General features: G+C 40.6%; 1 protein-coding gene across 1 annotated transcript in view; it reads left to right on the forward strand.

The window, feature by feature from the left end:
* The window catches only part of BAIAP2L1 (BAI1 associated protein 2 like 1), a 112297-nt gene that overhangs the window by 72218 nt on the left and 26091 nt on the right, over window positions 1-13988 (forward strand). Inside the window, exon 4 of the mRNA XM_018572145.1 lies at window positions 12401-12462. Within this exon, the coding sequence (XP_018427647.1) occupies window positions 12401-12462 (62 nt within the window). The remainder of the gene's footprint in view (window positions 1-12400; window positions 12463-13988) is intronic.

Raw genomic sequence — 13988 nt, forward strand, 5'->3', positions numbered from 1 at the left:
CATATAATTTATATTATACATTTATATTAACCCTTTGAATTTTTTGTAGCGTTACAAACCTGGAATTCAATTTTATTTACCATTGCTCTTGCAATTTAAAGGGTCAAAATATTTTGTGTTGTGACACAGAAGTTATTAGAAAAAGACTTCTGTTGGCAGCCTAGATATTCACCAACTCATCAGTTCTTAGTAGATCAACCTTTCAATGCCATGCCATTACAGATGCAAGTTTTTTGTGGTAAATTTCTACCAGCCTTTCACATCTAGTTCCTCCAATATTTACATCTAGTTCCTCCTGGCAAAGTTGCTGTAGCTCTTGGAAAGGAACCATTGCGGAACAGCAATTTCCAAGTTTCATCAAAGATTCTCAGCTGGATTGAAGTCTAGGCTTTGACACGGTTTTTCTATGACTCTCAGGCTCTTGTTTCAGTGTTCAAGACACCTAAGACAGTGATGTGGTTTAAACCAAGTGTTCTTTTCAACTTTCCCTGTCTTTAAAGTGGACCTTTACCCCCTTTTACCTAAAATCACAGCAGCATGCAGCTCTGCATGCTGATTTAAAATCATCTTGCATTCATTAGTTAAACAAACTTGTTTTTCATTTACTTACAAATAGAGTTTGTCTACTTCCTGGTCCAGTTCTGGCAAAATGATGTAATGTGCCAAAGCATTGCATCTTGGGAAGGTTACATCAGCAGAGCATTGCTGGGAAATCTCATCTGTAATTCATTGAGATCTCAGGGAAAGGCATTTTCCTCCCCTGAGATGATGTTCATTGTCACATATCCTAATCACATGTTCCAGGAAGTAAAGGGAGATCTAGTAACCTGCCCTAGGTAAACATGGCCACTGCCAGAAGACTGGGAAAGAAAAGAGAAATAAGGTATGCAAAGAATTCAAAGCCGGTGTTCTATCGAATTCTCCAACTCCCATCAGTGCACCTGCGCAGCCACCCAAGAGAAGTATCAAGCTGTACAATCTGCGGCAGTGCGCCTGTGAGGGCACCCGCTGCCACAAGCACCAACGGGAGTTGGGGAACTCGATGACAATTTTGAAGCGACACAGGCGCACTTAGGGAAGTGAAGTCAACGAGGATTGCGAAAACTGACGGCTAGCACACGTGCACTTGTGCCATCTCGTCTAAATCTACAATAGGCGTGACGTCACGAGTTGGAGATCTCAACGAGTTGCCCACCTTGACAGAACACCGGCAATTATCTAGAAGTTTGTGTTTGTAGATTGGCATTACTAAACATTTCTAAAGCTGTGTTTGTTGTTATTTTAAAGATATGGGTAAAGGTCCTCTTTAACTTCATCCCTGGTGATTAAAAACGTCCCTACAATATGATTCTACCACCATCTTGCGTCACTGTGGGATGGTGTTTTCAGGGTGATGAGCAGCATTGGCTTATCTTCAATCAGTGTTTTGAGCGACGGCCAAAAAGGTTAGTTTTGGTCACAGGAGACCAGAGAACCTTTGTCCATATGTTTGCTGTGTTTCCAACATGTATTTTGGCAAACTACAAATGTAATTTCATAAGGATTTTTCTCTTCAGTTTTTTATACAAGAAAATCCCCCCCACCTAGAAAAAAAAGACTGGTTTACAGATTTACAACAGCCTGGACACCTTTCCATGGGCTTACTACCAGCTGTGCAACATTAAAAGCATCCACCAGCTACTCATACAAGATTCCAAATCTGCCCTAGTGTCCCTTGAAGCTACACTCCCTCCTCCACGCAGTCAATATTTTTATGAGGTGTTGTACTTGAAGGTATGGTGATTCTGTGAGTGCTCTGCTAAACTCTTTCAACCCAAAAACATAGTAATAGCTTATATTTAGGGATGTTCAGATACCAAGAATTGCACTTAGTACAAGTACTGATACTTTTCCAACTCCAAGACTAGACTAGAGAAAAACTCTGTTAGGAGGCAGCTGTCATTTTTAAGGAGCATACTGAGCTCCTGGGATTTGTTTGATAGATATCTTTATACATAGAATTCTATATAAGGGATGCATTAATACAATTTTTTACCAGACCAACCACCAATACTTGCCCAAGTACTCACAGATACAAGTACTGATACATTTGTGTTTATTGTCATGTGACAGTTTTTGTAAAACAATACAGACTAATGATTTCAGGAGAGTGGTGGAGAGCCAGAGCCAGGTCGCAGCTGCAGCTGCTGCGACCCTGGCAGTTCTCATAAAAATGCCACGTAACGGCACTGGTTTCTGAACATCCCTTCATAAATGTATGAGCTTGTGTGAAAATGGCAGACATGTCAACTCTCTGAAATCTTTCTAAATTGTACAGTTGGAGGACGACCCACCAATGAATAGAGCTAATCCCAGTTTCTTTTCCACAACACCCACTTAGTTTATAGTCTATCATCTGCACATTGTACTCATTGTTACCTGTTCCTATGACCTATTGAGAACACAAAATACTGTTAATGTTGCACCAATTAGCAAATATTGACTCAAGGCCTGCACTGTATCGCATTTCCAGCCAGTCACACTGGGCACCATCTGCCTGCCAGCTTTCTCAATAGACTGTAATAGCTAGAATGCTGTGTATGTACCGAGAATGCAGGATTGAAGTACAGTAATGATGATTAACAATCTATATAATACAAGCTTTGGAGTGAGATTAAATACATAGGTCAAACTTAATTTAGATGAGGAACAAAATACTACACATCATACATTTACAGCATAATGAATAGTGAGTGTTGCTGAACACTGCAGCCAATAAGATGTTTTCATTTTGTCACCTCCAATAGTTAGACAGTTTAAATATAACTGGCTGCTGGGGGGCTAGACTAGAATGTGAAACCGCTCAATCTCTAACTAAAAATATTTTGTGTTGGCATTAGGGAGTCTTTAATGCTAGAATACTGACGTCTTGAAGGGTTAACAAAGTCATGTAGAAGTCCTTTCATGCCCTGTATGTAAGTAGGTGGATGGCAGGCAGTGGAACATTTTACACCCTGCTCAAAATGTTAAATGTGTTGTGACACAGAAGTTATTAGAAAAAGACTTCTGTTGGCAGCCTAGATATTCACCAACTCATCAGTTCTTAGTAGATCAACCTTTCCATGCCATGCCATTACAGATGCAAGTTTTTTGTGGTAAATTTCTACCAGCCTTTCACATCTAGTTCCTCCAATATTTACATCTAGTTCCTCCTGGCAAAGTTGCTGTAGCTCTTGGAAAGGAACCATTGCGGAACAGCAATTTCCAAGTTTCATCAAAGATTCTCAGCTGGATTGAAGTCTAGGCTTTGACACGGTTTTTCTATGACTCTCAGGCTCTTGTTTCAGTGTTCAAGACACCTAAGACAGTGATGTGGTTTAAACCAAGTGTTCTTTTCAACTTTCCCTGTCTTTAAAGTGGACCTTTACCCCCTTTTACCTAAAATCACAGCAGCATGCAGCTCTGCATGCTGATTTAAAATCATCTTGCATTCATTAGTTAAACAAACTTGTTTTTCATTTACTTACAAATAGAGTTTGTCTACTTCCTGGTCCAGTTCTGGCAAAATGATGTAATGTGCCAAAGCATTGCATCTTGGGAAGGTTACATCAGCAGAGCATTGCTGGGAAATCTCATCTGTAATTCATTGAGATCTCAGGGAAAGGCATTTTCCTCCCCTGAGATGATGTTCATTGTCACATATCCTAATCACATGTTCCAGGAAGTAAAGGGAGATCTAGTAACCTGCCCTAGGTAAACATGGCCACTGCCAGAAGACTGGGAAAGAAAAGAGAAATAAGGTATGCAAAGAATTCAAAGCCGGTGTTCTATCGAATTCTCCAACTCCCATCAGTGCACCTGCGCAGCCACCCAAGAGAAGTATCAAGCTGTACAATCTGCGGCAGTGCGCCTGTGAGGGCACCCGCTGCCACAAGCACCAACGGGAGTTGGGGAACTCGATGACAATTTTGAAGCGACACAGGCGCACTTAGGGAAGTGAAGTCAACGAGGATTGCGAAAACTGACGGCTAGCACACGTGCACTTGTGCCATCTCGTCTAAATCTACAATAGGCGTGACGTCACGAGTTGGAGATCTCAACGAGTTGCCCACCTTGACAGAACACCGGCAATTATCTAGAAGTTTGTGTTTGTAGATTGGCATTACTAAACATTTCTAAAGCTGTGTTTGTTGTTATTTTAAAGATATGGGTAAAGGTCCTCTTTAACTTCATCCCTGGTGATTAAAAACGTCCCTACAATATGATTCTACCACCATCTTGCGTCACTGTGGGATGGTGTTTTCAGGGTGATGAGCAGCATTGGCTTATCTTCAATCAGTGTTTTGAGCGACGGCCAAAAAGGTTAGTTTTGGTCACAGGAGACCAGAGAACCTTTGTCCATATGTTTGCTGTGTTTCCAACATGTATTTTGGCAAACTACAAATGTAATTTCATAAGGATTTTTCTCTTCAGTTTTTTATACAAGAAAATCCCCCCCACCTAGAAAAAAAAGACTGGTTTACAGATTTACAACAGCCTGGACACCTTTCCATGGGCTTACTACCAGCTGTGCAACATTAAAAGCATCCACCAGCTACTCATACAAGATTCCAAATCTGCCCTAGTGTCCCTTGAAGCTACACTCCCTCCTCCACGCAGTCAATATTTTTATGAGGTGTTGTACTTGAAGGTATGGTGATTCTGTGAGTGCTCTGCTAAACTCTTTCAACCCAAAAACATAGTAATAGCTTATATTTAGGGATGTTCAGATACCAAGAATTGCACTTAGTACAAGTACTGATACTTTTCCAACTCCAAGACTAGACTAGAGAAAAACTCTGTTAGGAGGCAGCTGTCATTTTTAAGGAGCATACTGAGCTCCTGGGATTTGTTTGATAGATATCTTTATACATAGAATTCTATATAAGGGATGCATTAATACAATTTTTTACCAGACCAACCACCAATACTTGCCCAAGTACTCACAGATACAAGTACTGATACATTTGTGTTTATTGTCATGTGACAGTTTTTGTAAAACAATACAGACTAATGATTTCAGGAGAGTGGTGGAGAGCCAGAGCCAGGTCGCAGCTGCAGCTGCTGCGACCCTGGCAGTTCTCATAAAAATGCCACGTAACGGCACTGGTTTCTGAACATCCCTTCATAAATGTATGAGCTTGTGTGAAAATGGCAGACATGTCAACTCTCTGAAATCTTTCTAAATTGTACAGTTGGAGGACGACCCACCAATGAATAGAGCTAATCCCAGTTTCTTTTCCACAACACCCACTTAGTTTATAGTCTATCATCTGCACATTGTACTCATTGTTACCTGTTCCTATGACCTATTGAGAACACAAAATACTGTTAATGTTGCACCAATTAGCAAATATTGACTCAAGGCCTGCACTGTATCGCATTTCCAGCCAGTCACACTGGGCACCATCTGCCTGCCAGCTTTCTCAATAGACTGTAATAGCTAGAATGCTGTGTATGTACCGAGAATGCAGGATTGAAGTACAGTAATGATGATTAACAATCTATATAATACAAGCTTTGGAGTGAGATTAAATACATAGGTCAAACTTAATTTAGATGAGGAACAAAATACTACACATCATACATTTACAGCATAATGAATAGTGAGTGTTGCTGAACACTGCAGCCAATAAGATGTTTTCATTTTGTCACCTCCAATAGTTAGACAGTTTAAATATAACTGGCTGCTGGGGGGCTAGACTAGAATGTGAAACCGCTCAATCTCTAACTAAAAATATTTTGTGTTGGCATTAGGGAGTCTTTAATGCTAGAATACTGACGTCTTGAAGGGTTAACAAAGTCATGTAGAAGTCCTTTCATGCCCTGTATGTAAGTAGGTGGATGGCAGGCAGTGGAACATTTTACACCCTGCTCAAAATGTTAATCTGATCAAAGATTTTAATTCCCTTTCTGACTGCTTAATCTGATTATAGTCTGTAGGTTACTCTAGAAGCTGGATGTTTATTACCAAGGGACATATGTACATTTAATAAACATGAAGCTTCCCCGGTACTGAAGTGTTCTACACTCTGTATTGTAACATCAGCTACTCCGCACACAATTGTTCCTTCAGCAGATATTCACTTTTTGGTGATTTTCTATGGACATCCAGACAATTCAAGGCTCTCAGTTTTCTTAACTAGAGTTTAGGTGATCACATAGACTGTGTTCTTAAGAAGCAGCATAGCTGGATGTAGACGATAACTGGGTTGACATGAGGGCAGAAATACTCAGGTTGCATCTTGAGGCATTGTCTTTCCAGTTATTGGGTCTCAGCCATTGTTTATTGGCAGGAGAACAATGACCAGGATTGAACGGACACTATGAATTCTTGTTAGATAAATGGGACACTCAGACTGTCGTTTTTAAGCGTACTTTAATTATGATTGGTTATACCAAACAGTGGATGGAAACCTGGTACTTGGATGCCCTGTGGACAATGTATACACTATTCCAGTTTTAAAGTGATATTCCAGTAATAACTTTTTCTTTTGTTTTGGGCAGAGTCACAAAGACTTGCCAGGATTGTGTGGTATTATGTGTCTGTTACAAAGGACCAGGAAGTGAAGGCAAAGTCTCTCCGTCAGGGAGATATGCAATGATGAAACGCTTTTGAGTAAAGTGAGGAATAGTCACTACAGGTTTTTGTTTCTGTCCCCAAACAGGGTATTTCCATTGCGGTCCCATAGGCTGCAGCCCTCGTGACATATTGATACAGAACGAGAAAAACCGTTCACAGAGACTCTAACATTTAACATGCTTTTATGGGATTGCTGGAAAGGCATTCAACTGCAAGTTTATCAATACCCAAGATAGAACTGAGACAAAATACATAGTTATCATTATTACGGTTCCCAAAAAAAGAGGGTAACATTGTCAAAAGACCTAGGGCTAGTTGTTTGTGACTTTGCAAGCTTGTATATATGAACCCTAAGGGCCAATTCACACTAGCAGCCACCTTGTCTTGCGTTGCAGCTGTGATGAAAAAAACATCCAGCAAAGCCCCAAAGCATTGGGTGGGAAGGGGCCCTTATGGCCTGTTTACACCAGTGCATTGCGGTAAGGCACCTGCATTAACGTGTATTGAGGCAGTTCATTCTGAATGCCAACACACAACAAACATTTAGTGAACATGCAGCATTTTTTTTTTTTTGCAATGCAGCACACCATAACACACAGCTTATGTGTTGCAGTGTGCTAAAACGTGCTGTGCAAACTATTGGCACTATATAAATCCTGTATATCAATAATGTCTAGGCACATTGGGTTGCCATTCAAACTGCAATTCATGCATTATGGCAGCCTATTCATTTTGAATGGGCTGGCAGCTCACCCTAATGCTCAAAAACACACTTGCAGCATAGCGCATTATACAGTCATGGGCAAAAATATTAGCACCCCTGCATTTCAGGTAATGCACCACTTCTTCGCACAGAAAATTGTTGCAATTACAAATGTTTAGGCATTTTCATGTTTTTCTTTTGTTTTGTATTGGTATGGCACAAAATTAACAGCTTTTTGACAAAACAAAATGACAGCTTTTTGGTGAAGCCCATCATTCTACTGTTTTCAGAAAAAGAAATCAGGTCGTTAAAGAAAATAAAATACAGTCTGTAAAGTCAAACATGGTGGAGGTTCACTGATGTTTTGGGGTTGCTTTGCTCCTTCAGGCACTGGATGTCTTGACTGTGTGCATGGCATTATGAAATCTGAAGACTACCAAAGAATTCTGGGGTACAGTGTAGGGCCCAGTGTCAGAAAGTTGGCTCACCGTCAAAGGTCATGGGTCTTTCAGCAGGACAATGACCCAAAGCACACATCAAAAAGCACCCAGAAATGGTTTCAGACAAAGCACTGGAGCGAATTGGACTGGCCAGCAATGAGTGCAGATCTGAATCCCATAGAGCACCTGTGTAGAGATCTCTAATCAGCAGTTGGGAAAAGGAACCCTTCCAATCTGAGAGACCTGGAGCAGTTGGTGAAAGAAGAGTGGTCCAAAATTCTTGTAGAGAGGTGTAGCAAACTCATCGATGCTTACAGGAAACAATTGATTTCAGATATTTTTTCCATGGGCTGTGCTACCAAATATTAATTTAGGGTGCCAATAATTTGTCTGGTCCATTTTTGCAGTTTTGCGTGGAATGTCTCAGAATTGGCTTTTTTTTTATCCACTTTTTTGTGTCATCAATACAAACAAAAGAAATACACATGAGAATGTCTAAACATTTGTAATTGTAACAATTTTCTGCGCAAAGTCGTGCATTATCTGACAGAAATGCAGGGGTGCCAATATTTCTGGTCATGACTGTATGTGTGTTGTGTGCTATACTGCAGGTGCCATGACCGCTACTGTACTTGTGCATTGGGGTAGCACACAGTGAAAGGCTCATTTTATCTGTGAAGCCAGCCTAACACTATCTGATTATTCTTAATACGGTTTAGATTAGTCATTTTAATAGTGAGTATTACATTATATAGGTCTTGTTTTACAGAAATACTATGGCTAATACAAACAATATACTTAATATTATAGTACTGCTTATAATGTGCAGAGAGAGATGTATATGTAAAGGTTTCAACGCATGTACGGCCCTGAGGTATTTGTTATTTAGGTTTACTACATCGTATTTTCTTTTTTTGTTAGCAGCCATATTACAGAGTAGAAGGTGACTGTAGCATACCTCTATGGCATTACTGGACATGAAGTCACATGTATGTTTTGGATTGCCTGTACTGTAATATACAGGGTTATTCACAACAGGGTGAAGAGTTTGGAGGTAGGTAGGAGAAGTGATAATCTAGGACAACATAGCTGATTTGGAAACATTCTCCAATTCAGCTCACGTTCCAGTTCAGCTTTGTTGGCCTGTTCACTTCTATTGCCTACTCTAAAATCTTCACCCTTTTGTGAATAACCCCCATCATTTTTATATTTAAAGGAGAACTATGGGGTCAGGGTTTTTCCCCATAGTTCTAAGGGTAACTGGAGGATACAAGCTAGCGTCCTCCCGTCACCCAAAGCTCAGTATACCGCGAGCAGTATACTGAGACGCCGCAGCCGGAACGGATCCCGACAATGCTGTCTGTATCCACCCAGCTGCGTGAGTGATAGCTGGCTCTGCCTATCTAAAGGCAGAGCCAGCTGTACCCGCCCCCTCCCCCATCTGTTCCGCCAGTCAGCGCTGGAGGATCGGACAGGGGAGGGGGATCCCTTCAGGGAGCCGTGAGTGACAGTCACCGCTCTCTGCAGCGATAGATCGAGAAGTGAGCGAGCGCCGCTATGTGTTCGCTCACTTCCCGATCTACTGAGTCGACCTGTGACAGTTTCATTGTCACAGGTCGGCTCAGATTATGAGGCTGAGTGAAAATCACTTGCCTCATAATTCTCCTTTAATTTTAATTAACTACATATGCTTTAATCAATCTCTGACAGGTTTTACATTTTTAATAGATCTAATAGGCAACCCAGGCAAACTCATGGAGAGTATACCTGCTCTATATAGGCAGCGGTGTTGTGGGACTCCAGAGCTGCAACAAGCACCCATGCTGCCTTGCATGCATGCTTAGAAAGGCGGTGTATATAACTTAGGCTTTTATTTTAAAAAAATGTACTCCACCTAGTAAATAGCTGCACTAGTCTTGGCAAACATTTGATGTCATATTGTGGCAGCGTAGAGCTGTACACATGGCAGGATCCTCTTAAATATTCATCTTCCATTGAATTGTGATGGAAAAATACATACCGTAATAGGGTAAACAAACCTAGAAGCAGCTGAACAAGTATGAGCAGATTCACTTCCTGATCATTTAGCACAGCAAGGTCATATCTTTCCCTTTCATCATGTGACCTAAAAGAACAAATACAATTAAACAAAAATGGCATACTGTCTGATGATGATGGTATGCAAATTATTATAGAGCAGTCTAGAGTCGATTTGTTATCCTTGCTAACAGGCTAATAAGTAAAAAGTCTGTAACCACATTTTTTATCAAATCTGGCCACAAAACCCAAACAAAGTTTCCAAAGAATAAGAACCCTTATGCAGGGGGAAAATTAACACTGTGAACATTGTGCTGAATGCCGAAAGGAGCATTTCATAGTTGTGCGTGGGGGTAGGCAGACACAGCAGCCCACTCCCTTATGATCTTAAAGCTAGCCAGGTACAAAATAACGTATATTTTGGTTACATGCTTAAGAAAATCATCTAATCTGTATATTAACAGCCCACCCAGCATCAGAAACTGGAACAAACTGCTTAATCACTTATGCTTGGATATCCAAACTGTTCTGTTGTTAGAAACTGTGAAATAGTTGCCTCCCTTTCTTTTATCACGCATACCTATGTAACCTATGGTGAAAATGGCCTAAGCACAGAGTAGCTTGCAGAGAAATGGTAGAACAGTGTCAAAATGTTGGATGTATGTTCTAATCATTGACTTGCCTTGTACACTATTGGTAATTTGGTATCAAGTTCCTATATATAATTCTGGGCAGTTACTGTTCTTAAAGAGACTGTGCCATGTAAACAAATGTTTTCAAGTAAGCGCATACCTTTTAAAATAGAGGCCACATACTTATCCTTCTTCCCACTCCTCTAAGGCCCCTTTCACGCGGGCACCTCCAGTTCCCATCAGCAGGGGATCTGTGCAGAGATCCCCTGCTGATCGGAGCAGTTTGGTACAGATGTCACTGTTGTGACATCTATGTCCGTCCAGTTTTTTCCTCCATCTTGCTATGGAGTAAAAAGCTGAAATTACTGGACCCATGTTGGTCTATCTGGAGTCCAGTAATCAGATGTAAATGAACACATGTCCGTTTAGATTCAGCTCCCAATAGACTAACAGTGGGCTTCTGATCAGATCTGCCTGAAAAACTGACAAGCAGACCTAATTGCAATGCCCATGTAAAAGGGCTCAATAAGGGCTCATTTGCACCATGTGCGGTGACTGGTGTTTTGATGAATCTGATTAATGCCCAGTTTACACCAGAACGGAGCAGAGAGGTGCAGGAAAACAAGCAGCATGTCTGCATTTTTCCGCACTACACCAGAGCATGTGTACAAGCCAAAATGCTGCTCCTCTGAAGAGAACTGGTGTGCCAAAGTCTGCTGGTGAACCAATGCTTTTTGTAGTGTCAATTGTCTTGGCCCACTACAGCTCTCACTAGTTCTCTCTGACCTCACATCACTACAGAGAACCACAGAGTTTATCACTTCCAGAAGTGTTGGTTTTCCAGCAGACTTCAAAGGACCAGTTTTCTGCAACAGTGTAGCATTGAACGGTGTGGGAAGCAAGAGAGGTAAGTACTGAAGAAGAGACAACACATATGGGCTTTCCAGAAAGCATTAATTACATAAGATTTTTTTTTTTAATTCACGCAAATCTTGTCTAAATGTCATTTAGATTTTTTTAAGCACTGTCATGAAATATTTCCATTTTTAATTGATTAAATATTGTGTTCATCATGTTCACCTTTTTTTTTTCATTCTATGTTGCATGTTGGCATTGCTGATCTCCTTCAGTTTATAAGTTCAAAGTGTATGTAGTTGTGCAGTTAATGACTAACAGGGCTTATACTTATTCCCACCTATATTTATTCCTTCTGTCTATTTGTTTCTCCTTCCTTCTCCCATAATTCTCTTACAACAACAAACTGCTGAATAAACATATTTAGTTACAAGTCAATGTTTTGTTGCTCTTTTATAAATTAGCATGTTGGTGATAGCATTGTCTAAAGTTGCATGTATATTGTTAATGTTACAACATTATCTTTTTTTATTTGTTCCACTTGTATTGTGTCTTTAAAACCTTCCGTTTGGTAAAATCATTGTCCTAAGGACAGTAAGTGAGGGGAAATCTCTCTCTAACGGCACCCTGCATAGCAGTAAAAACCCAACAGACCTTCTAATCGTTAATCACTCCATCCAAAACTAAAAAAAAAACGGTTTCTCTGGACATACTTAAGAGTCATGTACAGCCCCACTGCTGTCCAAATATGTTATGTATCATGAGGCTGACCTCCTTACTTGTATTCATGTCACATATGGAATATAGAGTGAACTGAATACATGTGGTGATTGTGGATTGCACCAGCTCCATAGAGTTATCACTCCTAAAAAGTTATTCAATTATACATTTGCTGCGCACCTCACACTTGACATACTGCAGATATTGACTGGCCATTTACAATAATTACAGATAGCAGTAGATCTTACTGAAATATGACCTATGCAGAATTTCCCAGGGAGGATAGGCAGGACATTCAAAAGAATTGTGTGTGTGATATAATGGTTATTCTGTGTACTTTGCCTGATAAAAGCAATTAGTTCTATTGATTTCATTTCAGGAGTAGCTCATGTTTTTTGTGTTCTATTCACAGGTTTGGTCCTGCAGGAGATCTCCTCTGTGCACAAAAAGCTAAATGAAAGCTTTGAAGAAAATGTATGTACCTTTCTAATATCAATATTGTTGTAGTATTTTTATAAAACAGCTTCAATAGGACATTGATGGCCTGGAGGCAAATATTCAATTTTCTGATCCAGAAAACACTTTAAAAAAATAACCGTCACATTGAATATCCTGACAGGCTAACAGTATTTCTATACAAATCCCAGCAATACTTTATACAGCAATGCAGAATAAAGCACAGGACAGAAACAGCAGGCAATATTTCTAAAGTAGATGTGGAGTTCAGTTGCAGTTTTGCTGTGCCACACCTGTACATTGTGCACTCTGTGCTGCCGCTCTGCACCGGGGTGCCGGCCTGATTTCTCCAGGCGGAGTATCTCAGGAGGGGGAGACGTGCAGAGGGTATCAGGAGGGGGTGATGTGCAGGCCGCTGTAAACAAAGGCACCGCGTCAATCCCAAGAAGGATGCCGTGAGGTCCCCAACAAGAGCAGGGCCAAAAGCAGCCGCTTAATTTGCATAATTAAAGCGCCAGTATCGGAGAATTAGTACAAGTGCTCGTGCAATTGCTCAGTATTGGCACTGATACTGGTATTGGTGCATTCTCTGTAGTATATATGAATATATTCATTGAGAAGAACACTCACGGGCTTTTAAAGGAGCAAGTGTCATTCAAGAGGCTTTATTCACTGATGTTTTGGTGGGTCAAAGCCCACCTTTATCAAGGCAACTTCCAAAAACACACCAACATTAAATATCCCACCTCCATAATAAATTACATCTTTACCAGCAGTGACAAGATAAAAACATGTAGACATTTACATAAAAGAGGTAACCGTAAACCAGAGCAATCACCAACTCATAATGAGTTCAAGTTTACAGTGATATCAAATAACTTTATAAAACTGTAGTTATGTTTCATAGTATTAATATACTATTCAATCGGACACAACATAAGCCATAACAACAACTGGGAAAGTGGACTACACAATAATGGGAACGCCACTAGGGAAGTCAGAAATGGAAAAAGATTTGGGGGTCATTGTAGACCACAGATTGAATGATAGCTTGCAGTGCCAGGCTGCTGTAAACAAAGCAAGTAGAGTCCTGTCCTGTATTAAGAAGGGGATGTACTGTAGAGACAAGTCTATAATTGTGCCACTTTACAGATCACTGAGTCGACCTCATCTAGAGTATGCAGTCCAGTTTTGGTCACCAATCCACAGAAATGTTCTTGAGCTGGAAAGAGTCCAGAGGAGGGCAACCAAACTAAGGGGATGGAGGACCAAAGCTATGAGACAAGGCAACTAGATTTAAATATGTTCATGCTGGAAGTAATGAGATTAAGGGGGGACACGATTTTCATGTACAAGATGTTCAATGGTGATAGTAACATCAGCAACAAACTCTTTACGGTTAACCCCATAACAAAGACTAGAGACCACCTCCTAAAATTGGTGGAGAAAAAATTTCAGCACAAGGGGCGAAGGGGCTTCTTCTCAGTTAGGGCGGTTAGGGTCTGAAACTCCCTGCCACATGCAGTGATTTCAGCTAAGAGTGT

This window comes from Nanorana parkeri, unplaced genomic scaffold, assembly GCF_000935625.1.
Source record: "Nanorana parkeri isolate BGI_ZX_2015 unplaced genomic scaffold, ASM93562v1 scaffold3, whole genome shotgun sequence".
NCBI lineage: Eukaryota > Metazoa > Chordata > Amphibia > Anura > Dicroglossidae > Nanorana > Nanorana parkeri.